We start from the raw sequence: 26,161 nt of genomic DNA on the forward strand, positions 1-26,161 counted from the left end.
AACCACAACATAATATACTTTACTCCGTGAGCAAAAGCGGCGATACAACGGAAGTGGAAAGTCAATTAGCTACTATCACATATACGGATGTAGATATATATATAACTACTACATACCGCATACTATCTACATACCTCTCTTTTCTATCCCACACTTTTCATCTCTAAAATACCTGTACGTTTAAACCATGGCCTCGAGTGACACCTGGATAACTCCTCTCGTTCGATATCGAATAAACCGGAACTCGCTCAAGCAAGACATGCAAGAAGATCCAGATATTGAGTTGGGAGAGCTTGGCGACGTTGATACTGATTTCGGCGCTACCTTGAAGGACACCATTAACGTTGTCAATGATGACCATCGTACTCGCAAAAAGGAGACTGTTTTGGTGCTATCAGATAATAATCCCCCTCTCCGACTTCCGAGATTTTTGAAGATTCAAGTATACTGGACAAGATTGCTAGGTTGGTGATTTGGAATAATTTGGGACTATATTTCGAGACGTAGGGATATATCTAACGTTTGGTGACCGTTCTTTTATATACAAAATGTAGCTAATTGCTTTATTTTTTGTGTTATTTATTTCAGTGTTAGTTTGAGGGCGGCTAGTCCAGGTGATGCCTGGTAACAATTGCACTGATTATTTTGGAGCATCCATGACATCTACCCCCTTGTTGGAGTAGACCCTGAAGTTAAATAACTACAAACCTGATTACAAGAATCTAAAAGTATGAACTAACGGCCTTGACAAGTCACATTCACTGCTCTGCAGGTGGGAAAAGATAATGATACAAGACAATATGATACAACATAGAAACATAGAACAACAAGGGGTATAATACAAGTCTGACAAAAGAGACCAAGCCGATTCCAGGCCCCGAGAACAAGCAAGAAAATAAAAGGTTATGCCATGCAGGGGCTCATAACAGAAGGAAAACGAGGAGCGAGAACCAACAGTCTAAGCACCGTACATCCGCACATCCTCTGCATCAACTTCCTCGCGGCGGCGGAGGAACGTAGCTTCCTCGAAATCATCCATCTCCATAGTGGGTTGTTCAATCTTGGTGTGACGCACCGCAAGGATACGTCGATTTTGGCCCAAATTCGGAGACAGGATGGCTCGTCCATGAGAGTTCTCGCGCCAGGATGCGCCGAAATTGTTGAATGATTCATCAGCATCCTCATCGACGAGAATATCACCATCTAATTCCAAAGCCCGCTTTTGACCGCCCAAGGCCAATGACACAGTCGAGTCCTGGCTGCTTGGTGGGATCGAGTATGCGTCACCATCGTCAGTGACGAGGTAGTCATCGTGGCTGAAAGAGGATTTGCCAGCGCCAGAAAACGGCGGCAGCTCAGAAGGTCTGCTGTCATAGTAAGGTTGAGCACGAGGGGTCTGAGCGACAGGTGCAGGGAGTGGGGCCTTTTGTTCTGTCTTGGACATGTGGGTTCTATATCCATCTGCGACAGATTTCCGGACCCGCATTCCGACGGACAGGAGTGAGGATTGAACTTTGGCAGGCACGACGGGGTGGGCAGAGAATGTTTCTGCGGCGTAATGGTGGTGATGCGATACCGCAGGGGTATCTGAAGACACTGGTTCCGAGGCAGATGTGAAGAAGGTTGTGATAGGAGGTTGGAAGCGTCGACGCTTCGACAAGTCGGTGCTGGGTGGCATCGGCATTTTGGAATAGGGGTTTGGGACACGGGAGATATGTATTTGAATAGAATGAGGTATGTGATTTCAGATCTCAGGATAGTATTCTCTCAAAAATGTCCAGGGAGTGACGTAGTGGAGTGTAAAAGGGAAGAAAGAGGGGAAAAAGGAAAATCGAGGGCTGCTCGGGCAACGGGACCGCCACTTAACGCGGTACGCGTTGATCGCATATTACCACCCCCACTTAGATCGCGTCTTGGAGCCAATCTATTACATTTGATTAGTGGACTTCTTTTACAAAGATACTACTCCGTACACAGTCTTTCTATATTGGTCGGATTCGAATGTAGTAAAACCATGGTCATGAGGGTAGTATATGCTCTTTATAATCTATCCTGCGAGCCTGCAACAAAAGTAATGTACTGTATATAACAAATCATTATTTTTAAAGGACATAAAAGGCCTATCACTGGCCAACGTTTCCTCTGCGTCCACCTCTCTTGCCACGGTCGACGTGAGCCCGAAGCACAGCACGAGTCTCCACCAAACTTCTCTTGTTCTTGCTACGCGCCTTACCCAGCGTCATGAGGAAGTTCTTCTTGCGAGCCTTCTCCTTGTTGGTAGTACTCTTTCCTTGCTCCTCCTTGCGCTCCTTGCGACGAGCCTCCTTGCTCATATGATCAGAGCGATCGGTCTTGCCCTCCTTGGCGTGGGCAATACGTTCCTCACGAGTGGCCTTGGCGGCAGATAGGGCAGCAAGACCCTCGATCTCGCCAGCGGTCAATGGGTCATCGGTATGGCGGGAGGTCCATGGGGCAGCGACGCGGCCCTTGTTGCCTGGAAGAGTGGCCTCAGCTGCTGCCTGGGCGCGAAGCTCCGTAAGTTTGGCGAGATCAGCGGGAGTGAGAATGCGGGTGGTGGCCAGTTTCATGAAATCAATGGCTTTGTCGGCTTCCACCTCTTTTTCGGAGGCCTTCTTGGCCTCTTCTTCCTGTTTGGCCTTCTTGGATGCCGGCTTGCCTTCATCTTCGGAGTCGCTCAGTACAATCTCAACATCTTCCTCCACATTGATCCATTCTCCATCAATATCACTGTCCTCGTCATCTTCGACGTTCCAGGCTGCCCAGTCGGCTTCATCGTTCTCCTCTTCGTTATCTTCGGCATCAGATGGAAGACCATTCTCGATGTTCTTCTTGCGGCGCTCCTCGTCTTTCCACTTGGCCAAGAGTTCCAGGCCCTCGATTTCGCCAGCCGCCTGCTCACCGTAGCGTCTCTCTTGTCTCTCACCAGAGCGCAGACTCATTGCGGCCTCCTTGCCACGGTCACGCTTCTTCAGCATCTGCGCACCAACATCGCGGTAAAGACTGAGGAGACCCTTGGAGGCCATCATGACACCCTTATCCTTACTCTTCTTGTACATGACAAGATCCTGCAACAGAGTCTCTTCAATAGCCAAAGGCTGTCTAGCACAAATTTCACGAATGGCATTCAGACCAGCTGTCGCAACTTCACCTGCAGATGCTTCGGACACGAACTCGTTTGCAATCTTCTGAACCAGAGGCTCGAGAACATCAGGGGGTACCAAGTCGTGGGAGGCTTGGGCCAGGGATGCCAGGAATGAAGTCACAGAAGGTTGGCGGGGTGTAAGGAACTTTTGGAAGTAAGAATAGAGCGGCATGATGTGCAACTTGTGCAAGCCGACCAGGCGGGAGACCAGCTGGAGCACTTGGAGCTTTTGCTCCAAATTTAACTTGGACTTGCCGTTCTGGAGATGCTTGAAGAACATGTTATCCGCGAATCCCTGGGGATCATGCAGCAAATGAAGCGCGGAGAAGTTGAGGGGAGCAGGGTTTCCCTTCTTGCGCTCCTTGTTCCTGACCGCTTTGATGGCCTTTTCGGCGACACGGGCCTTCTTTCTGGTCTTCTTGTTGATGGTAAGTTGGTGCTTAACTTGACCAACATTGACCTCTTCGTCACTATCTTCGTCCTCCAATTCCTCGCGCTCCTTATCGCCACCAAGGAAGAAACGAACTCCACCGATGATGACCTTCTCATTTTGCGACAAGGCTGACTCCTTCATGATTTCAACGGCCTTAGCCTCGGTCCAGATTTGGCGCTTCCATAGCTCTCTGGTGATCTTGATTGCCCACAGGCCTTTAGCCGATGTGCGGTCTGATGTGACCAAGTTGAATAGAACGGTTTGCATAGTTCGGTTCAGCTTGTGGTTAGTGGTCTTTGAGTTTGCGGTCCGCAGCTCAGAGAGAATCTTCTGGAAGAGCAGAGCGCGTAGGGTCTTGCTAGGTGTAGAGATGAGGATGGGGAAGAGAGTGTGGAGTAGCCTGGAGTAGCGGTTAGAATCAATAGCAGGGAAGTAAGGACAAGTGGGTCTACATACGTTGCTGAATCCATAAGATCCTTCTTCTTCAAGAGCACCAAACTTCCAACCAGCTTCTCCCGCAACTCTGTCTCCAACACCAAGTGGTGCTGCATGAGCATGTCAATGAGCTGTTGCGGGAAGTCCTTGCAGATCCCTGGGTAGCAGTCGGCCACATGAGAAATGAAGTCAATGAGATCCCGAAGGGAGATCACACCGGTATCCGTAGCGGATGAGGGTGCCGCCATGAAAATCTCACGGTGGGATTCATATTGGTAGTGTTGGGCGCGGAAATCCTCGATATAAGACCTGAATAGCGCAAAGCGGTAATTAGTCCCCGATCGAGTGCAATAGATCATGAAAAATCTCTGCGTATAACCTACTTGGGATCCCTGCGAATCTTGTGCTGTAAATTGGGCCTGCAAATCGCAAAGAAATGATGTTAGTATCACGGGACTGAAGCCTCTGATCGATTGATCATGGGCGCATCGGTTTAGACAAGATGAACATACAGGTCAGCCTCGACCTTTTCCAAGGCTCCAAGCTTTCTTTTCACCATTTTGACGGTGGTAATAAGAATGTGGTGGTTGGGAAAGGGTATGTTGGAGGTCCGAAACTTTTTTTTCTCCGTATTCTCCGTATCGATAAGCGATGGAAAATCTCAACCTTGGCAATATCTGATTTGGCTAGAACTATCAAAATATCAAATTGTAAACATTTAAGCCGTTAAGACATCAGATATTTGATCATTTATTACATTCTACATTCTGATCCACGTTCGATCTATATTGCTAGATCCATTCAAAAACGAGAATAAAAGAAATTTTTTCTTTTTTAGGAAATAGGCCTTTACGACCCAAGGTCTTCATGATCGCATCACAACTACAAAGAAAGCCGTCCGAATGCGTTCCCTTTTAAGATCGTGCTTCCTCCTTGACTGTATCACATTATGTACAGCCTTGCAGATGCATGCGAATCCACTGAATCCCGGTTAAAACCCCGTCCACTCCAGTATACGCAAACAGAGGACCAAACGGAGAACAAATCCAACACAACCCCTTTACCGGTTGCTCTTGGCAACACGCTCGAGCTCGTCCTTCTTCTTGATAGCGTAGGAGTTGGAAGAACCCTTGGCAGCGTTGATCAGCTCCTCAGCAAGGCACTCAGCAATGCTCTTGATGTTGCGGAAAGAGGCCTCGCGGGCACCGATGGTGAGCAGAGAGATGGACTGGTTCACGCGACGGAGGGGAGACACATCGACGGCTGGAATGGAGTTAGCATTTGATATCAGTGGCGAGATGAGACTTCTTTTTCTTCACTTACCCTGGCGACGGACGGTACCCTGGCTACCGATACGGGTGGAGTCCTCACGGGGACCGCAGTTGACAATGGCGTCAACGGCAACCTGGAGAGGGTTCTGGTCGGTCATGATGTGGACCTGTAGAGTTGAAGATTAGTGTCTGAATTGGATAGTTGTAATGGTTGAATCGGTCGGAGTGGCACATACAATCTCGAAAGCGTGAGCGACGATGCGGACAGCGAGGAGCTTCTTTCCGTTGTTGCGGCCGTTCATCATGAGGGAGTTGGTGAGACGCTCGATGATGGGGCACTGAGCCTTGCGGAAACGCTTGGCGGCATAGCGACCGGCAGAGTGGGAGAGGTAGACGGGGGAGCGGATCTGGACGTAGTCGCTATGATGGCGGGTCAGCACCTCTGTAAATCTGATAGTCGCGCAATTGCCGGTCCTTGTGTGCGCTGTTGATTTCCTGCTGTGTGCGAAGAGAAAACCAGTCCCATGTCGTGTTGTGTTTCCTCCGATACAGAATTTCGATATCCCCTTCAAGTTGTCGAAAAAGTCTTGCCATTCCACCAATTCAACTCGTTTTTTTTTCTCTCGCACACAACAGGAATTCACTCGGCGCATAGACGACCTGATAGAAAGACTCACGTCAGGGAAATATCCCGGATCTCGACATCATCGTAGCTCCACTTGTTGAACAGCTTGATGCTGCCCTGCTCGGCCAGAACCTCCTTGGGCAGGACAGGGAAGGCGGCGACCTCGACGTCCCCGTTGTCGGACATGTTGACTGTGCGGGAGGGGTTCGTGGGAAAATGACCGGGTTGTCGTTTGGTGGTTGAACGTCGATGAGGTTCCGGGTATCCAAGAAAGAAATTGGTGTGACTCGCTTAGGTTGTGCGGGGGTCATGTGATTAGGGTAGGCTGAGAGTGGAGATCACCTGATCTTTGCCTTGTGGCCTTGCTGCCTTACTGCCTGAAGAATCAAACTTTATTATGATCAGCACCTGACACCGGGGAAAACCAAATACTCACAGCCTTATATTGATCACATTGCTTGTCTACTAATGCTACTGAACAGTACTAGTATTTGATCCAATCTCAATCCTATGTTTGTGCAATTCAAGACAAAATTGTCCGTCTGAATACACAAACCTAGTCCCGAATTGGTGTAAAATTGGTGTCTCATTTCTAGTAGTTCCGAGCCTGGACTAAGACACGCGATACACCCAAGTCAGACAGTACCTGAGCAGCCACAATTTCCATCGGAACTCAATGTAATAGGCTTCCATACTATAGATGTACAACATAGTATGTGGTCTTTCTGTTCTATATATAACTGAGACAGCCATACCTGTATGGAGCTATAGTCTCTCCATCGCATGTCTCAGGCTCTCGGCTCGCCTGACCGCCTTAGCGGGTGACGTTGCGGGTGTCTTGCGCGGAGACTAGAGACACGACGGATTGACTGTTATTCGACTTACACCCCGGTAACTACAATCTGCGGCTATCAGGGCTGCACTTGGCAAATCCGCCACCCCTCTCCTGCGCCCTCGAGACGCTCATTGCGATGAGGCGTTCTTGACTTCGTACCCCCCATCCCTCCCCCGCGCTTTTGATACGTTCCCCCGAATTGAGGCTTTCCGACCCTCCTTCCAAATGGCGGAAGAGTCTCCCGAGATCCAGGCCGCTTTGCGGAACCTAGATCGCGAATTGGAGGTATGTACACTTTGTGCAATTGTTGTATCCTTTTGCTCATGCATGATCCATGACAGGAGGGCGATATCACCGAGAAAGGGTAAGCGACTTGCCTAAATACACCATCCCAGGCCACAAGCAGTATTACAAGCCAGTTGTTCCGTGTCATAGATACGGTTATTTCGACAGGGGCTGTTTGGACCAGCAAATACATTGGAAAACTAACAACAAGAAGATACCAGAAGCGACGTACGGTCCTACTCTCGCAATATTTCGGTCCCAACAAGCCCCTTGAGATTAATCAACAGACCGGTCTTGGCTATGATGCATCCCCAGCCAGCCCTGGAAGGGCCCCGCCGGCCATTTTGAGCGTTCGCCCACCAACTGCCGATTCTTCCCTGCCACACATCGCTTCCCCTATCTACGCAGGCAGTTACAACGGCTCGCAGGGCAGCGGAGGCGTCGGATATACCCAAGGTGCTGGTATACATACGCAAGATCAGTCGCAGGCATCGCTAGGGTCTCATAGCAGAGAAGGCATGCTCCAAGCCCATGATCGCGCGCCTTCAGGAAGCTCTTACGACTCCCTATTCCTTCCTAAACCCCCGATCCCAGTGTCGCAAGGCCAGGATGGCTCCAGAACGGCAACCTTGATGAGTCAGAACTACGCGTTCAACCCGAATTCTCAGCCCGAGTATATGTCTCAGCCCGAGTATACTCAGGAGTACGCCGAGGAGTACGCTCAGGAATATCCCCAGGAGTATGCCCCCGCCGAACACGCTCAACCTGAGTATGCGGACGACGGCGTGGCACCTTACGATCCAGCATCTGGAGGACCCACGCGACAGTCAACAATGCTTGATTCCCAACAAGGCTACTTTTCCGACTTTGCGGGGCAACAGCATGATGATTATAGGGATAGCTATGGCGGTGGCTTCCACCGCTATTCTCAGTCCGGGGAAGCCTTTTCGCCAACAGCAAACATGGCCCCGCCATTGATGCCCGCCGGGGCGGATCTTCACCATGGACCAACTATTGAGCATTTACTTCCCCTCGAACCTCGGGAGATTCCTTTCGCATTGAACGATCCGCACGACAAAAATATCCCCATGTCCAACTTCGACAACCTTCCCACGGTCTTACGGCACCGTGCTCGAGCTCACCCCAAGCAGGCCGCATATTGGGTGCTGGATGCAAAGGGCAAGGAGGTTGCGTCGATAACGTGGGAAAAGCTGTCTAGCCGCGCAGAGAAAGTTGCTCAAGTCATTCGTGATAAGAGTAATCTATATCGCGGAGATCGCGTCGCTCTCATCTATCGCGAAACTGAGATTATCGAGTTCGCTGTCGCGCTCTTAGGCTGCTTTATTGCAGGAGTTGTCGCCGTGCCTATCAACAGTTTGGATGACTACACAAGTCTGAATATCGTGCTCACCTCGACCCAGGCACACCTAGCTTTGACAACCGAGAACAACCTGAAGAACTTCCAACGCGATATCACAGCACAAAAGCTCAGTTGGCCACGAGGCGTTGAGTGGTGGAAGACGAATGAGTTCGGCAGTTTCAATCCAAAGAAGAAGGACGATACGCCTGCGCTGCAGGTCCCTGATCTGGCCTATATCGAGTTTGCAAGAGCCCCAACGGGTGATATGCGAGGTGTTGTGATGAGCCACCGAACTATCATGCACCAAATGGCATGCCTGAGTGCGATCATTTCTACAGTCCCTGCGGAGTCAAACGCCAGGCAGTATGGCACTAAGGGAGAGACTATCATCAGTTACCTTGATCCAAGACAAGGAATTGGTATGATCATAGCCATTCTCTTGACCGTTTACGGCGGCCATACGACCGTTTGGCACGAGGACCGGGCGGTAGAAACACCCGGTTTGTATGCCCATCTCATCACCAAGTACAAGGCATCAGTCATGGCGACCGATTACTCTGGCTTGAAGATCGCCACCTACAACTACCAGCAAGATCCGATGTCGACCAGACATTTCAAGAAGAACTCGGAGCCCAATTTCAGCAGCGTCAAAATTTGTCTCATCGACACCCTTACTCTCGACCCTGAGTTCCATGAAATCCTAGCAGACAGATGGCTCCGTCCAATGAGGAACCCACGGGCTAGAGAAATTGTGGCTCCGATGCTCTGCTTGCCAGAACATGGAGGTATGGTTATTAGTATGCGTGATTGGCTCGGTGGTGAAGAGCGAATGGGATGTGCTTTGACCCATGAAATGGACCCAGCCAGTCGCGATGACGCTAAAAAAGAAGACGAGAGCCTCACCAAATCTGAGACTAAAACTGGCTTCGGAAGTAGTCTTCTGGGCGGTGGCTCACGAGTTTCTACGATCAAGCAGAGCCCCAAGAACGAGCTCAGTGAAGTCCTTTTAGACAAAGAGGCCTTGAAGAGCAATGAAGTGGTTGTACTGGCCATGGGCGAGGATGCGCGAAAGTACGCCAGCAGTATGCCGCATGCTGTACGCGTTGGCGCTTTCGGCTACCCAATTCCCGATGCAACACTGGCCGTCGTTGATCCGGAGACTAATCTCCTCTGTACGCCAAATGTTATTGGTGAGATCTGGGTTGATTCGCCCTCTCTTTCTGGTGGCTTCTGGGCATTGCCAAAACACACAGAGGCCATTTTCCATGCTCGTCCCTACAAATTCGAAGAGCCTAACCCCACCCCGATACTCGTGGAACCTGAGTTCCTGCGCACTGGTCTGCTCGGATGTGTGATTGAGGGCAGACTTTTCATACTTGGTCTCTACGAGGATCGTCTCCGCCAAAAGGTCGAGTGGGTTGAACACGGCCAAGAGATTGTGGAACATCGATACTTCTTCGTTCAACATTTAACTGTTAGCATTCTCAAGAAGGTGCCGAAAATTCATGATTGTACCGCCTTTGATGTGTTTGTCAATGAAGAACATCTTCCGGTTATCGTTTTGGAGTCTTACTCGGCCTCGACGGCGCCAACAACTTCTGGTGGTCCGCCAAGGCAGCTCGACTCGGTTCTCCTTGATTCGCTCGCCGACAGGTGTATGGAGGTATTGTACCAAGAGCATCATCTGCGAGTGTATTGTGTTCTACTTACAGCCCCAAACAGTCTGCCGCGCGTCACCAAGAACGGCAGACAAGAAATTGGCAACATGCTCTGTCGCAAAGATTTCGAGTCCGGCATGCTGCAAGCGGTGCATGTCAAGTTTGGAGTTGAACGTTCAGTGTTGAATCTGCCCATCGGTGTTGACCCCGAGGGTGGAATCTGGTCCCCTACTGCTCTGGCATCAAGACAAGACTTGCTTGCCTATCAAGAAAAGCAATACTCGGGTGTGGATTATCGCGATGTGGTAATGGATGACCGAACTTCCACTCCATTGAATAACTTCAAAACTATTGTCGACCTTCTTCAATGGCGAGTTTCCCGTCAAGCCGAAGAACTGGCTTACTGCTCTATCGATGGTCGTGGAAAGGAAGGAAAGGGCGTCACCTGGAAGAAGTTTGACCTAAAGGTCTCTGCAGTGGCGACCTACCTCAAGAACAAGGTGAAAGTACGACCAGGAGATCATCTTGTGCTGATGTACACCCACTCAGAAGAGTACATCTATGCCATTCATGCTTGTCTGTGCTTAGGTGCCGTTGTCATCCCGATGGCTCCTATCGATCAAAACCGTCTTTCAGAGGATGCCCCTGCATTCTTGCACATCATCAGCGACTTCAACGTCAAGGCCATCATCGTCAATACCGAGGTTGACCATGTCATGAGGCAGAAGCTTGTGTCGCAACATATCAAGCAGTCCGCCCAGGTTCTTCACATTGGTGTACCTGCTATTTACAACACCACAAAGCCCTCGAAGCAGTCCCACGGATGTCGCGAGCTCGGCTACACTGTGAAGGATACCTGGCTCCAGGCCAACCAGCCCGCTCTGGTTTGGACTTATTGGACCCCAGATCAGCGAAGAATCTCGGTCCAAATTTCCCATGAAACCATCATGGGCATGTGCAAGGTTCAAAAAGAAACCTGCCAAATGACAAGCTCGAGGCCAGTGCTTGGAAGCGTCCGAAGTACCTTGGGTCTGGGATTTTTACACACTTGTCTGATGGGCATTTTCGTCGGTAAGTTTGCTGTTAACCTATAAAGATTTCCATTCTAACGTGTTACCCCAGGTGCACCTACATATCTTGTTTCGCCAGTCGACTTCGCTCAAAACCCAATGACACTCTTCGTAACACTTGCTCGATACAAGATCAAGGACACTTATGCCACCAGTCAGATGTTGGACTATGCGATGAGTGCCATGGCTGGAAAAGGCTTCCAGCTTCAAGAATTGAAGAACCTCATGATTTCCGCAGAGGGTCGACCTAGAACGGACATCTGTACGTGTCATCGCCATTACTGCCATGAAGAGAAGCTAATCCGATTACACAGATGGAAAGGTACGCCTACATTTCGCCAACGCCAGCTTGGACCGTACCTCGATCAACGTCATTTACTCGCACGTTCTCAACCCGATGGTTACCACACGGTCATACATGTGCATTGAGCCGATCGAGCTATGGCTCGACTTGCGAAGCCTCCGTCAAGGTCTTATCTACCCCGTAGACCCCGATGCCGATCCCACCGCGCTTTTGCTGCAGGATTCGGGTATGGTACCAGTTAACACACAGATTGCGATTGTTAACCCGGAGACCTGCACTCTCGCACATGTTGGAGAGTACGGTGAGATCTGGGTCCAGTCCGACGCTTGCGCTCAGGGATTCTATAAGTCAAAGCAAGAATTTGACTCGGAGCGGTTGAACGGCAGAGTTGCAGACGGCGATCCCAGCGTGCCTTACGTCCGTACTGGTGATCTTGGTTTCCTTCACACCGTTACTCGGCCGATCGGTCCTGGCGGCCAGCCAGTTGATATGCAAGTGCTGTTCCTCCTTGGCAACATCGGCGAGACCTTCGAGGTCAATGGACTCAACCACTTCCCTATGGACCTTGAAAACTCCGTAGAGAATTGCCACCGCAACATCGTGACTGGAGGATGGTAAGTAAATAGCATTCCTCTCAGATCAGACATAGAGGCTAACATAACATTCTCAGTGCTATTTTCCAAGCCGGTGGCTTGGTTGTCGTCGTTGTTGAGGTTACCCGCAAGGCCTATCTAGCCGCCCTTGTCCCCGTCATTGTTGATGCTATCCTCATGGAGCACCAGGTTGTTGCGGATATTGTCGCATTCGTCTCCCGTGGCGACTTCCCCCGCTCCCGTCTAGGCGAGAAGCAGCGCGGAAAGGTTCTCGCCTCGTGGGTTACCCGGAAGCTGCGAACCATTGCTCAGTTCAGCATTCGTGACCTGGAGGGCGATAGCCCATTTGCGGACCTGCCTCAGCATCGTATGAGCCGAGTTTCCAAGCCTGGAAGCACCATGGGCACCAGCATCCGACAGTCTACAATGAATCCGGATATCGACGCGGGTGTCCCTCGTTCTCCAGCTGGGGTGACACTGGTGGAGACCAATCATCCCGCGGCTAGTTATCACGGCGACCGCTCTGGGTCTATGCCGCATGAACTTGGGAGTGCCACTGACAATAGTGTGGCTGCCACTCCTGTTCCGAAGCCTAGCCCCGGTGTGCCTCACATCAAGGAGCCACAGTCCGCCACGATTGTAACCGAGTTTGACGACCATCACTATGACACATTGGATTCCACCGCGAGTACCGCCAATGCGGACCGGGATTTCCGGTTCAGTTTTGACATGGCCGACACCCCCGCCCAGTCTCAATCGTATGGATATCCTAGCGATGAACACCCCTCGATGGGACGAGAGCCACTTCCTAGCCATCAGGGATGGAACCAAAACAATGGCCAGCCTATTGGCACAGCCCATGCTGAGCCAGCACGTCCAGGCACACAGGACAGCGGGAGAGTCGACGATTGGCCCCAAGAAGCTCTCATGTACCAGTCGGCACTAGGTGCAGAAAACGGACATGACTTCCACCGCAGGGGCAGCAACAATGCTGCACCACCTCATCGGCAACTACGAGGCTTGAACTTGGATTGAGCGCATGCATTGTAGATTTGAAATGATTTGTTGCCATTGAAAACGCTGCCCATAGCGTGTTTGCTTGACAGTTCTGATGATTTTTCCAGCATTGCATCTTCTTTATCCGGTTTATCCCCAATACCTTAGCTCTATGGTTGCAATTTGTACATACCCAGTATATCTTTTCTTCGCATGTTGTAGATAAAATTCTTTTTGTTGATCATTATTATCTCGACCCACCCTAACACCATCGACGTCCGCAAGCTCGCAATCGCCGATCATTTTTATACTCCACGTCTGTCTGTTGTCTGTTGTATTGTACTCCGACTGATCGACTTCCCCCATAACTTCCAACCTATCACCGACATGCCGATCATGTACGTTGTACAGCATTACCATGTCTATCTCGATGATCGATAATATGCAATTCTATGGAGAAATCACACAACAGCTCCTTTATCTTTACCCATGACGCAGTACTTGGAGACGCTGAAGAACTAAACCGAGGTATATAGCTGCCCCCAACTCTCAAGCTGAACGAATAACATCAATTTCGCAGCCATGAACTTACTGAGATTGCTGCTATTGACAACTCTGGTTGTTGCCAAGCAACCTAATATTCTCTTCGTTCTAACGGACGATCAGGGTAAATATGTGGGCGGTTTAGAGCACATGCCCAAGCTGCAGGTGAGTCTATATTCCCATTCCATCCACGCCCTACTTTCTCCGCCATTCTAACACTCTAGCCAGGAAACCCTCGTTCAACAAGGAACAAGCTACTCTAAACATTTCTGCTCAATCGCACTATGCTGTCCCTCCCGAGCCAACCTCTGGACCGGCCGCATGCCACACAACACCAACGTAACAGATGTCGGACTTCCCTACGGCGGCTACCCAAAAGTCGTCTCAGCCGGCTGGAACGACAACTACCTCCCACTATGGATGCAAGAAGCAGGCTACAACACGTACTACGTGGGCAAGATGTGGAACGCACACACAGAAGACAACTACAACGCTCCCTATGTAAGAGGGTTCAACGGCTCAGACTTCCTCCTAGATCCGTACACATACCGATACTGGTACGCACGGATGACGCGCAACGGAGCAGCACCAGTTAAGTACGACGGGAAATACTCAACAGACGTGATTGCCGAAAAAGCAGAGGGTTTCATCGACGAGGCAGTTAAACACGAACAACCCTGGATGCTGACGGTTGCGCCGAACGCGCCGCACTCGAATGGATCTCATGATTCTACGCGGAATGCGAACTGGTTCGGTGAACCCGAGTTTGCACCGCGACATGCGGATTTGTTTAAGGATGTGCAGGCGCCGCGCGACGAGAGCTTTAATACGCTGATTGAGAATGCGGTTAGCTGGGTGCAGAATGTGCCTGAGTTGAATCAGACGCATATTGATTATATTGATGAATTCCAGCGGTGTCGACTGCGGGCTTTGCAGGCTGTTGATGAGATGATTGGGAAGCTTATTGAGAAGTTGGAGAAAGTCGGGGAACTGGATAATACTTATATCTTCTTTTCGACAGATAATGGGTATCATCTTGGTCAGCATCGAATGCAGCCTGGCAAGAATTGTGGTTACGGTGAGTTGGTCTTAATTGTCTCAGGTGTGTATAGATATTCTAACTCGTATAGAAACTGATATCAACGTCCCTCTCATCGTCCGAGGCCCTGGTATCGGCAAGAATCAGACTCTAGATGCTATCACTTCGCATACGGATCTTGCTCCTACTTTCTTGAATATAGCCGGGGTTACTCGGGACGGATTGGATGGTAAGAAGATTCCTACTACTATTGCCGCCAGCACGGCGGACAATAGGACCGAGCATGTTGCTATTGAATACTGGGGATTAGTGAGTAATTCCCATAACAGAAACATAGGAAAACAACCAGCTAACGTTGAATATAGGCCGTACCAGAAGGAATCTACGGGTATGCCAGCGACAAGCTCGACCAACCACATAACAGCTACCAGAGAAACACCTACAAGGGAATCCGACTGGTTGCCAATGACTATAGTCTATACTATGCAGTATGGTGCACAAATGAGAAAGAATTCTTCGATCTAAAGGTAAGTCATCCCCTGTTATCCTACAGTGTATCCAGCAACAAGCCCTAACACCTTAAAACAGGGTGGTCCCCATCAAACTGTGAATCTAGGCACGCACCCAGCCAAACACCCCGACTACAAGATCGCAAATCGCGAGCTACCACAAATAATAGCGCGGCTAGACACATTGATGCTCGTGCTCAAGTCCTGCGAAGGCGATGCATGTCGATACCCCTGGCGACAGCTGCACCCAGCCGGTAAAGTGAACAGTCTTGCCGATGCGCTGGATTCCGGCTTTGATACCTTCTACGCGAACCAGCCGAAGGTTTCGTTCTCGTCTTGTGAGCATGGGTATATTATTTCGGCAGAGGGGCCGCAGACGTTCAATTCTTATGGGGCCAGTACGAAGAGGGGATGGGGATTGGATGAGTTGTTTGGGTGGTGAGCTTCGATCTCTCTGGTCTTTTATGGCTTGACATGTGTGGAGATATCTGTTGATATGCATAAATAGCGGCAATGATCATGACTCTCACTTTACGACTATATTCAGCCAAGTTGATGCTACATCCGAGTAGATCTGATTATTGAAGAAAACGGCTTGATTCGAATTGATCATGGTATTCACATTATTGCTATCACTTTTAGTCATTGGCTTTTTTTTTCCAAAAAAATTAATTTACATCTTTCCAGCCTGTGTTGTCAGCTGCTCGATGTTGACCTTGGCACTCAGGCCGCCGTTGGATGTGGCAGCCTCGGGAGTACCGGCCAGCTGCTCGAGAGCCTGGATGTCCTCGTTGGTAAGGGTGTTGGAGCGGATGGGACGGAAAGGAGCAGGAGAGCCAGCGCGGGAGGCGAGGAACTAAACGCATGTTAGTGGTGAAATGCAGACAAATCTCAAAGATCAAATCTCAAAGATCAAATCTTACCGAGCTGGCGGCGCTGAGCAGCGCAATCAGAGAGGCCTGGACCACATCCTGGTGGATACCAACACCCCACACCTGTTGATTGCTGCCGGCTGCTGTGCACTGAATGTACGTAGCAGCCTTGACATCACGACCGCGACCAATGGAGTGTTCCTTGTAGTCGCGGACATCGAGATCGATACCGAGGGAGGAAAGCGCGGTGGCCAGGGAGGAGATAGCACCTGGGCCGACACCGGTGATGGCGTGCTGGGCATTGTCGATCTCGATAATACCAGTGAAGCGACGCTTGAGGTTCTTGGTGTTGAGGGCCTTGCCGGGCTCGGGGGGAGCAGGGGACTGCGAGCGGTCGGTGGTGATGCTGTAGTCGACAAGGGTGAAACGAGGGTTTGACTTGAGGTGGTAGGCCTCCTCGAAGAGGTTGACGATCTCGGTAGGCTTCAGCTCCCGGCTGACAGACTCGGTCTTCTCCTGCACGATCTTGCTGAACTCGACCTGCAGCGCGCGAGGGAGATCCAGCTCCAGGCTGCGCAGGATAACCCAGGCGGCACCACCCTTGCCACTTTGGGAGTTGACGCGGATGACTGCCTCGTAGGTACGGCCGATATCTTGAGGATCCAGGGGCAGGTACGGGACTGTCCATTCGGTGTCCTCGTCGGCACCCTCGCCATCTTGGCGCAGCTTGAAGCCCTTCTTGATTGCATCTTGGTGGCTAAATTTCAATACCGGTTAGCAAAAATAGTTAACTTTGGGGGGGGGGGGGGGGGAGAAAACAAACCTTCCAGAGAATGCACACACCACGAGCTGACCACCATATGGCGCACGCTCGTTGACGGGAATCTTGTTGCTCTCCTCTACCACCTTGATGACAGCGTTGATGTCTGAGAAGTCGACGCCTGGTGAAACACCTTGTGTGTACAGGTTCAGGGCGAGAGTAACCAGGTCCACGTTTCCGGTACGCTCACCGTTACCGAACAGAGTACCCTCTACACGCTCGGCACCAGCCATCTGTGCCAGTTCAGCTGCAGCAACAGCGCAGCCACGGTCGTTATGCGGGTGAACTGAAACAACGAACTTCTCGCGCTCAGTCATGTTTGTGCAGAAGTACTCAATCTGATCAGCAAAGACGTTGGGGGTGGCCATCTCTACCGTGGCGGGCAGGTTGAAAATAATGGGCTTCTCCGCCGTGGGTCCCCAAGCAGCCTTAACAGCCTGGCAGACCTCCACGGCGAACTCGGGCTCAGTATCGGAGAAAGTCTCGGGGGAGAACTCGAATTGCCAATCTGTGCCAGCCTGGGAAGGGTCGTCCTTGGTGATAGAGCGGGCGTACTTTGTGCACTTAACAGCCAGATCCAGACTCTGCTTGTGGTCCATGTTGAAGATGATCCGACGGAAACAGGGACTCGTTGCGAGGTAGATGTGGAGAATAGCCTTCTTGGCGCCCTTCAGGGAATCGACTGTGCGACGGATGAGGTCCTCACGGCAAGGCGCTAGGACCTGCAGGGCGACATCATCTGGTGTGAGACCGGGCTCTTCGACTAGACGGCGGGTGAAGTCGAAATCCGTTTGGGATGCGGACGGGAAGGACACTTCGATTTCCTTGTAGCCAATATCCACGAGCATCTTGAAGAAACGGTATTTTTGCTCGCCATCCTATAGAACCAATCCAATCAGCATGAGAAAACAGCGGCGAACAGTACATCATATCATACCATTGGGTCAGGCAGAGACTGGTTGCCATCACGCAGATCGGTCGCCAGCCAGCGAGGAGGCTTATCAATAACTTTGTTGGGCCATTGGCGATTTGGCAGATTCAGCGGCTTGAAAGGCTTATACTTTCTTGAGGGATCCTTGAGCCTTTTAAAAGATTAGTATGTATAAACACCAAATTTTGAGCCAAGAGTCATTCCAACATACATCGGCATGGTGTTGGCGGGGTACCGCGGGGGGGCGAGTGGATAAGAGACGATAAAAGGTAAGGTGTTCGTTATAAGTAGGCCAAGCAAACTCAAGATTGATTTGATTAAATGCAAAAATTGGCTTTCAAAATATGGACAGGAGGATTCTTTTATAGCAGAAGAGAAAAAGAAGGCCAATTAAGAATGGGGAATATGCTGTGACTCAAATGGGCCCGTCAATGACGCCGAGTTTTCGGCGCCGACAGCGGAGTCACGTGATATGTATATTGGTCGAAGGGCGCGATGAATCTGCAATTATTAACTTGATGATGAGCTGGAAATACTCCTGGTAGATTCCCAGTGTCTATTTATCTCATTTATCCTCCCTTTCCTTTCACTTTACAGCTATTTTCAACGAGTATCTACTCTCCCTGTCTCCATAGGGGGACCCCGAACATCGGAGATATTTCTGCCTTAAGGCATCTACTCCGAGGATAGCCGCAGGCATTGTTTGGTGGCAATCGATTGATGTGCATCGGTTGGAATGAGAATTGGAGTTCGGCGAAAGATCGGTTTAATATACAATAATAGGAGTAAAAATAGTCAGGCACGCTCAAAATGCCAACACACATGTTATACAACATACAAAATACAAACTTACACAAAGTTCTTCTCGAGTTCAACCAATAGCGGATGAACCTCGTCCAAACTAAGTTTAACAGCTCGAGGATTCTGTAGCGCATCATCGCCTAGTCTGGCTTTGATCAGCGCTTGCAATGTCTGAGCGTCTTTATCTGTTTTGCTCTGCATCTGACCAGTGACATCAACGGTGATACCACCTTCGGCCAGGTCTCGGGATCCAAGAATGAAGATGAGGTTATACTTCATCTGTTTGGCTCGCTGAATCTTCTTGCCCAGGGTCTGCGCGCTGGTATCGACGTCAACCAAGAACGTAGAGTCGACAGAGGACAGTGGACGAGGGGACTCGGCGGTACCATCGTTCATCAATGCGCGGAAACCAGCGAACTTGGCTGCCGCTTCCTGGGCCTGGCGCACCACAGCATCATCTTGGTTAACTGTCAGGACAATGGCCTGGCGCGGAGAAAGCCAGAATGGCCAGTGGCCACCATGCTGTTCAATCAACAACGCCAAAAACCGCTCCAATGAGCCGAAGATGGCGCGGTGGATCAGAACTGGGGTTGCAACTCCGGGTGTGGCAGGATTGTAGTCTGGCTCACCCTCTGCAACTTGATACTCCAGCTCAAACCGCTGTGGCAGGTTCATGTCCAATTGAATAGTAGACAGCTGGTGGTATTTTCCAGCTTGATCCTGGAGCTGAATGTCGATCTTGGGGCCGTAAAACGCACCATCGCCCTCGTTCAGCGCCCATTCGCGTCCAGTGCTATCCAGAGCCTCGCGCAATTGCATCTCGGCATTGTCCCACATCTCCAAAGTCCCAATATAATCCTGTTCGGGTCGAGTCGACAACACCAATCGGTACGGGCCGAGTCCGAAGGTCTTCATAGCCATGTCCACAAATCCCAATGCGGATTTGATCTCCGATTTAATCTGCTGCGGGCGACTGAATACGTGACCATCATCCTGATGGAAGCGGCGTACGCGCGTGAGGCCTGTAAGCGAACCGGATACTTCGTTGCGGTGCAGCGGGCTGAAGTCTGCATAGCGCACCGGCATGTCGCGGTAGGAGTGATTTTGCGACTTGAAAAGTAGGCAGTGGCCGGGACAGTTCATTGGCTTCAGACCGTAGGATTCGTCTTCACCCACTTCGCCCTCAACATCGCCACTAGCTCCACGGCCGGTGACCTCATACATATCATCCTTGTAGTTCTGCCAGTGGCCCGATATCTCCCAGAGCGACTTTTTGTAGATGGTTGGGGTCAAGACTTCACGGAAGCCGTATTGTAGGTATTGGGTGCGGAGGAAGGAGATGAGTTTGTTGAATATATGTGTGCCATTTGGGAGGAACAGAGGAGATCCGGGACTGTAGACTGAAGATGTGAAGAGCTCTTGGGCTGTTCCGAGAGCTCGGTGGTCGGTGGGAGGTAGCGTTGGAGCTTCGGGTTTGTCAGAACACGAGCAATGGCGAATCGCTGTATATGACAGGGGTCGCGATCGTGTAAATTGCCATGGCAGGGATTTAACGCCAGGCGTTAGGGACGGTCTCAGGCGAAGCAGTGAGCGCATGGTTGCTGAAGATTCTCAAGTCCTCGGCCGCGGCGGTTTCTCCGATCTTTCTTCCCCACCGCTTTACGCGCGCAACGGTCTGCTTGGGCCAGTCGCATTCAAAACATTTGTTGAAACACTCCGAGGGAGATATTAACTACAGAACATATTAACTATTTCATGAGGCGCATGTCTTGAAATGTTTACGCCATGTCTACAGAACAGCCTACCCCAGATCACACGGCTCTTGGCGAATCCTGGGTGATAGCATCAACTGCTTCTCTGAAGGAACAAGAAGACCCCACCAAAACTCCAAATGCCCGGCATGAAAGCAGCAAAGCAACCACAAAGGCGGCTGACCCGGCATCGCAGTCGCTGACATCCTCATCGTCATCATCATGGACCATATCAGGCCCGGAGCTCATCATGCCCTCTATCTGCGAAACGCCTAATGTAGAAGGGTCATGGGTAGAATATGTACGGAGTCCGAAGCAGCAAGGCTCAGAAAGCATGAGAAAACGACGCAAAGTTTCCATGCCGAACAGTGCAAAGCAGCGAGAGAAGGACCGGACCGGCGCTAAAGCTGGAGATGCAGACGCTGGTTCGTCTGCAGAGACAACAGCCAAACAAGCAGGCCTTGTTGTGAAATCCAAGTCCATCTTTCGTGGCCATACTGCCCTTGTCCGCAAAGCAATCAACGCGGTCTTGATCGCCATCATCCTTCACCTCCTGGTTCTCCCCGAGGTAGTCTACCAAGCCAAAGACCTCTGCCAAATCCCAAGCATTAAGACTCTATACCCCAGCAGCTGCATTACCTTTCCCACGACATACCCACCACACAGCACCTTCCACCCATCTGCAACACCGCCAGAAGAAACCCTCGCAACCACTCAGCGCCAACTGGAATCCATATTCGATACCGCCCTCGAAACCCTCACGCCTCTATCCGCAATCCTCAAACAAAGCGAAAGCATGCTGGCCGACCTAGAATCACAACTGAAATCAACCTTCCCAGACGCTCGCAACGCACTGGATCTCGAATTCACCGGCAGCAACCAAGCCGTGCAAACAGCAGTATGGGAATTCGACTCTCTACGTGCAGACCTGCGTTCCGCAATCGACAGCCTCCTCGCCTCACGACCAACAACCGAAATAAGCGGCACAGCAGCACTAGACACCCGACTCGCGATCCAAATGCGACGACGCGAAGAGTACCTCGACCGACTGCGCTCACAAATCCGCAGCAAAGCCGACTCGCTCAACACGCGATTCACAACACTAGACGACCACCTCGAGGCGGTAGACGGGATCGTAGCACGCGAAGAACGACGCAGCCCAACATTCCACAAATACCGCTCTTCGTCCGACGACAGCAGCAGCGACCGACTATATTCCGTTCTCGACTCGCTCCCGCTAGGACCGTTCGGGGCATATTTGTTCCGCGGACGATCGTCAGGAGATGCAGATGCGAATACGGTTGCATTGACGGAGTCGTCATCTTCTGCCGTGGCATCCACCGAACCCACTCACACACCCCGGCCCGCGGCAACCCTTGCTCTGCTCCGGGTCGCGGCCACGCACCATCGTCCCGTTGCTGACTCAGTGTTGCGGTTATCACACCAATTGAGGGATGTGCGACGTGCGACTGGGGCTGGGTCCACTTGGTGAATTGAGGTCTCCACAGGGGGGCTAGGGGCGATGAGGGGAAGCTCGGATTTTGGTCAGGGTCCGAAAGTTTTGATTTTGAATTTGAAGGGTTTTCTTTTGGCTGTTACTGTAGTTACCTACTTGCAGGCTGGGTTGGGGAGTCGAGGGTTTTTTTTTTTCTTTTTTTTTTGACTTTTGGGCGTTTCCATCCGAGAAGATGAGATGAGTTAGATGCAATAATGAGCCATGGCAGTATTTTACCAAGTTCCTTGTACACTACAATATACAGCATAAACATACACAATTCAAATCCACAATTCATGTCCAAAGCAAGGCCAGTAAGTACGGATCATGGAGTAATGTAAATTATATGTACATACCTGGGTACCTGTATGTATGGATGGATCTAGCCCATTCTCGATCATCCACGGTTCCGCTACACAATCGTCGCCCGATCAACCAATCCGACTACAGACATCTTATGAGGTACAGTTCATCATCGACCAATCCAAACACAGGCCCATTACAATCAAGTTCAATTAACTGCCCGAACCACGGTTCACAGCAAATTCCATTTTTCCGGTGTGAAGGTTTAATATAGATATCCTCGGTATTCTTGGTATTCTTGGCCGGGAAGCCGGTGGTCCACGAGTGGATTATACCTAGTGGATGTGCATGTAACCCGAATATAAATAAAACAGAAACCAACATGCATATGATCGATGTGGATACGATGCGGGTGTAGGATAGGGTTCTGCTGTACGAACACAATGAAAATAGGAAGCGGAGAGACATGTTGCACAGCAACAGGAAATAAGCGGTGAAGAGAATTTAGATCATAGACTACAATGGAAATGGAAATGATTTGAAGTATTCAGTGGAGTCAATGGACTCGATATTATTGCATATTTGCTCAATGGCAAAGGTATGTGGGACGCTGATAGATACATGATGTCCGCCCAAATAAAATTGCCCACCGGATTATGCCAAATAAACACATCCGGGCAACCTAAAGGATAGATTGCAGACACATGGGCACCAAGGACAACGCAAAGGGGAAAAATGGTACAGCCAGAAAAAAAAAGAAAATCACAATCCATCAACCATTACCATACCCGGTCCAGCCAAGTATCCTCTTTCGAGGCGCGTTTCATAAATGATGCGTCAAAAATCATTGCGCTGAAAGGGACATTTACAGCTGGAGCATGGCGGTCAACAGACCCAGAAGGGACACGGGTGCCAAGTAGCCGGCAGCGACAGAGGCAGCTGCGTTGAAGCTAGGGCTGGCGCTAGCGCTGGCACTGGTGGACGAGCCAGAACCCGAGGGGGAGGTGGAGCTAGAGCCAGTCTCAGTGCTAGAGCCGGAACCGGAGCCCGAGGCGGATCCAGATTCGGAGCTCGAGCCAGAGTTGGAGCCAGAGCTGGGGCTGCTAGAGCTGCTGGGGGAAGCACCGGAGCTAGAAGCACTGACGGCACCGGAGCTGGAGGCGGCAGTGGTCTCGGTGGTGGACTCGGCAGACGAGCTGGAAGTCTTGGTAGCCAGAGTAGTGGCAGCGGCGGAAGTGGCCTCGGTGGTGGTGGAAGGAGACTCGGTAGAGGAGGCAGCCTCGGAAGAAGAGCTAGTGGCAGCGTCGGAGGTAGTGGTGCTGCGCGAGCTTACGGCCTTGGAGCCGGTGAACTGGATGCTCTCAGCGGAGCCAGACTGGTCGGACCAAGTATAGGACTCGGCGGGGTTGGCGTTCTTGACGCTGATGCTCTTGATGTACATGGAGTAGGGACCCTTGGAGTAGTCAGTCGGACCACCAGCCCAGTCAATGGTACCCTGTCCGTTGGTGGGTGCACCACCGGCCCAGATACCAATGTGGATGTTCATAGGGGTCTGGGGGAAGCGAGCGCCACCCTGGGCATCCTTGTAGTTGAGAGTGCGGACAGTGGCACCATCAATCAGCCAGTTGACGGTATCCTTGGACCATTGGATGGTGTAGGTGTGGAAAGAGTTCTGGGGGTCGCTGACGTCGACCCAAGTCTCACGGTCATAGGTCGTGGTATCGCCCTTTCCGAAGTAGTTGGTCTCAATGGTGTTCTGCTTTCCACCCAGTGCCTCCTGTATTTCAGTTAGTAATTATTCACTTGTATAGTTGTGAGTAATATATCACGTACCCAGTCAACCTCATCCAAGTCATCAGATTGCACAAAAGCAGAGCTGACAATGCCTTGGCCAGGGGCAGCCTTCATCTCAATGGACAATTCGCCGTAGAAGAAGTAGAAGTCGCTGACAATGGTAGGAGCATCTCCTTCCTTGTTGATAGTGAACTCGGCACCATTGGAGCCGGTGGGGACACTGCCACCGCTGACCTTGAACTGGTCGAGGGCACTGGCCTGGGTGAAGTCAAAGTGAAGGTTGGACTCAGTGGAACCCTTGTTGGGAGGGCATGTTTCCTTCGTGGGGTTGCAGTCAGAGTAAGTCTGAGCCGAAACGAGAGGGGTGGCCACGGCGAGAGCCGCAGCAGCAAACTTCATGAAAGACGGCATTTTGGGTATAATACGCGCGCGATCAAAGAGCAGTGAAATATGTAAACAAGAGAAGAAAGGGAAGTCAAAAAGGAACGACCCTGTTATAAATATATATCACAAGTTAATGGGGAAAGTGGAAACGAAAGTTGGATGGGGAACCTTGGGCAAGAACGACTGGGAGGCACCACTTTATCTATCGTACCTTCTCCACAATCACATACAGAATATACAGAATATTATTACACTGCCACGCTACCTAAAAAAAGGGATGGCGGGAGTGACTGGAGATGGGCTGTGATTGGATCTCGGGTGACAAGGCCGGACACGCTGAGACAAAAAAGGTCAGACTGCAGACTGCCCACCTGGGCAGTCAAGTGGACCCCCTTGGATGGCCCATGAGGGGAGGGAAAAGTGGAGTTTAAAGATTATGCACCTTGGATGTGCGGGTTGTGAGACAAGGATGAGGCTGGAAATACCCATGGGTTGTATATGGAGTACGGAGTACTCCGTGCATCCAATATATTTATCCCTACTATGTACCTACCTAGGTACCTAGGTAGGTATACATCCGAGTCACCCTATATTATACTCCGTACAATATATTTTACAATATATGGTGACTCTGTCCGGAGTAGTTGATCAGCCGACCCGGGCGATCATGTGTTACAGAGTGCGTATTTATGATCACATACAAAGTACTGTGCTCCATACTCCATACTGTTACATCAGGGTCCATAAAAGAAAATTCAATAGCATAGCATACATCATACTACTCCGTACTGCTATACAAAATACTTTTGTATTGTATCTGACACCTTTTGAAAATAGGTGAACCACATTGGCCCTAGAGAAACCTAAGCGACCGCCAAGCTTATTGCCTTATTATGGGGTTGTTTTTTTTTTTAACTTTTCTTTTCCATCCCGAGGCCTAATTTTTATATTACAATTCCAACCATGACATGTATTACACCCTAACATCAATCATCCATGGATATGGCTTCATCATTGGATAACATGATTTGTACGAATCATCCTGGAAATCCCCAGTTAGTTAAATTAATGTCTATCATCACTAATCACAATCCATGCAACCATGAAACACGGGCCACTCGATCACCGTCCTACTTAGGCCACTGTAGTCTACAGTATGAGGGTTTTATCCAAGACCCTTTCTCGTACGGAGTACAATATACATAGTTTAATACAACTCTATTACAACTCGCATAAAATTGCCCCAACTCGATACTAATAATAACCATTTTTAAGACGAACTTCACCGGTCCACGGGTTTCTCACTGGCAGATGACTCAGGAACTAGCGGCCTGTGCCTGAACTAGCGCCAATACCACCTCACTCGGGGCTAGGTGAGACTTTTTTCCTTATAATAGCCCGCTAGTACCTGACTGAGTGTAGAATAGTGCTCTATTAGTCTCAGTCTGTCAAAGTTATTCTTGTCCTTTCAAGAGTTGAAATTTTCATTGTTATCTCAAGGGCAGTGTCTTTTCCCCCCTCCTGGCCTCCCCTCTTATGCAAGGCTATGCAAGGGGGTTATTGTGTTTAGGTTTCTTTTCAAAGGCTCAATGATTTATCATTTTTATACATTGATACAACAAACAAAGTACAAAGTATAACATACATAATACATCACGTATTTATACATGTGATTGCTAACTTGCCTGCTTGCCTGCTTGCCTGCTTGGCTATGGGGCTCAGATGCAGGAACGTTAGTTTGTGCATCCAATCACCGTTTCGATTCATTTTACCCCGAGTAAAAATACTCGGTCATGACCATGGATCAGAAACTGAGTAAAATAAAAAAAGAACATGGCGTGGCGTTCAGACTTGACCTAAAGAATGTCCACTAGTGTTCCCCGGAAAAAAC

At 50.3% G+C, this 26,161-nt stretch overlaps 10 protein-coding genes across 10 annotated transcripts; 4 read left to right on the forward strand and 6 right to left on the reverse strand.

Annotated features, from left to right (window-relative positions):
• Positions 1-187: 187 nt before the first annotated feature.
• N7455_007690 (uncharacterized protein) lies at positions 188-472 on the forward strand (the record flags this gene model as incomplete). Its single annotated transcript, XM_065605709.1, has 1 exon — positions 188-472. One exon carries the CDS (start codon positions 188-190, stop codon positions 470-472), a length of 285 nt encoding a protein of 94 aa, XP_065460658.1.
• A 486-nt stretch (positions 473-958) lies between these two features.
• On the reverse strand, positions 959-1,684 carry N7455_007691 (uncharacterized protein; the record flags this gene model as incomplete). Its single annotated transcript, XM_040958461.2, has 1 exon — positions 959-1,684. One exon carries the CDS (start codon positions 1,682-1,684, stop codon positions 959-961), a length of 726 nt encoding a protein of 241 aa, XP_040811055.2.
• Positions 1,685-2,123: 439 nt separating this feature from the next.
• On the reverse strand, positions 2,124-4,590 carry N7455_007692 (SDA1 family protein; the record flags this gene model as incomplete). The annotated part of the gene is made up of 4 exons (XM_040958521.2): positions 2,124-3,996; positions 4,053-4,340; positions 4,415-4,450; positions 4,544-4,590. The coding sequence occupies 4 exons, from the start codon at positions 4,588-4,590 to the stop codon at positions 2,124-2,126; spliced, it is 2,244 nt and encodes a 747-aa protein (XP_040811091.1).
• A 501-nt stretch (positions 4,591-5,091) lies between these two features.
• N7455_007693 (40S ribosomal protein uS7) lies at positions 5,092-6,113 on the reverse strand (the record flags this gene model as incomplete). The annotated part of the gene is made up of 4 exons (XM_040958494.1): positions 5,092-5,294; positions 5,355-5,469; positions 5,539-5,722; positions 5,980-6,113. 4 exons carry the CDS (start codon positions 6,111-6,113, stop codon positions 5,092-5,094), a joined length of 636 nt encoding a protein of 211 aa, XP_040811054.1.
• Positions 6,114-6,926: 813 nt separating this feature from the next.
• N7455_007694 (putative AMP binding domain protein) lies at positions 6,927-13,223 on the forward strand. The gene is made up of 6 exons (XM_040958447.2): positions 6,927-7,047; positions 7,104-7,126; positions 7,262-11,136; positions 11,188-11,397; positions 11,450-12,053; positions 12,110-13,223. The coding sequence occupies exons 1-6, from the start codon at positions 6,988-6,990 to the stop codon at positions 13,065-13,067; spliced, it is 5,730 nt and encodes a 1,909-aa protein (XP_040811014.2). The 5' UTR covers positions 6,927-6,987; the 3' UTR covers positions 13,068-13,223.
• A 387-nt stretch (positions 13,224-13,610) lies between these two features.
• On the forward strand, positions 13,611-15,561 carry N7455_007695 (sulfatase family protein; the record flags this gene model as incomplete). The annotated part of the gene is made up of 5 exons (XM_040958498.2): positions 13,611-13,736; positions 13,800-14,649; positions 14,702-14,919; positions 14,976-15,137; positions 15,199-15,561. The coding sequence occupies 5 exons, from the start codon at positions 13,611-13,613 to the stop codon at positions 15,559-15,561; spliced, it is 1,719 nt and encodes a 572-aa protein (XP_040811102.2).
• Positions 15,562-15,792: 231 nt separating this feature from the next.
• N7455_007696 (2-isopropylmalate synthase) lies at positions 15,793-17,961 on the reverse strand (the record flags this gene model as incomplete). The annotated part of the gene is made up of 5 exons (XM_040958437.2): positions 15,793-15,975; positions 16,043-16,748; positions 16,815-17,689; positions 17,749-17,893; positions 17,954-17,961. 5 exons carry the CDS (start codon positions 17,959-17,961, stop codon positions 15,793-15,795), a joined length of 1,917 nt encoding a protein of 638 aa, XP_040811023.2.
• A 630-nt stretch (positions 17,962-18,591) lies between these two features.
• Positions 18,592-20,139, reverse strand: N7455_007697 (threonine--tRNA ligase MST1; the record flags this gene model as incomplete). The annotated part of the gene is made up of 1 exon (XM_040958452.2): positions 18,592-20,139. One exon carries the CDS (start codon positions 20,137-20,139, stop codon positions 18,592-18,594), a length of 1,548 nt encoding a protein of 515 aa, XP_040811119.2.
• A 189-nt stretch (positions 20,140-20,328) lies between these two features.
• On the forward strand, positions 20,329-21,786 carry N7455_007698 (uncharacterized protein; the record flags this gene model as incomplete). Its single annotated transcript, XM_040958520.2, has 1 exon — positions 20,329-21,786. One exon carries the CDS (start codon positions 20,329-20,331, stop codon positions 21,784-21,786), a length of 1,458 nt encoding a protein of 485 aa, XP_040811071.2.
• A 1,171-nt stretch (positions 21,787-22,957) lies between these two features.
• Positions 22,958-24,297, reverse strand: N7455_007699 (glycoside hydrolase family 16 protein; the record flags this gene model as incomplete). The annotated part of the gene is made up of 2 exons (XM_040958505.2): positions 22,958-23,869; positions 23,926-24,297. The coding sequence occupies 2 exons, from the start codon at positions 24,295-24,297 to the stop codon at positions 22,958-22,960; spliced, it is 1,284 nt and encodes a 427-aa protein (XP_040811088.2).
• Between the last annotated feature and the right edge of the window lie 1,864 nt (positions 24,298-26,161).

Source organism: Penicillium solitum (genome assembly GCF_028829755.1).
Source record: "Penicillium solitum strain IBT 25940 chromosome Unknown utg000005l_segment0_segment0, whole genome shotgun sequence".
NCBI classification, from domain to species: Eukaryota; Fungi; Ascomycota; class Eurotiomycetes; order Eurotiales; family Aspergillaceae; genus Penicillium; species Penicillium solitum.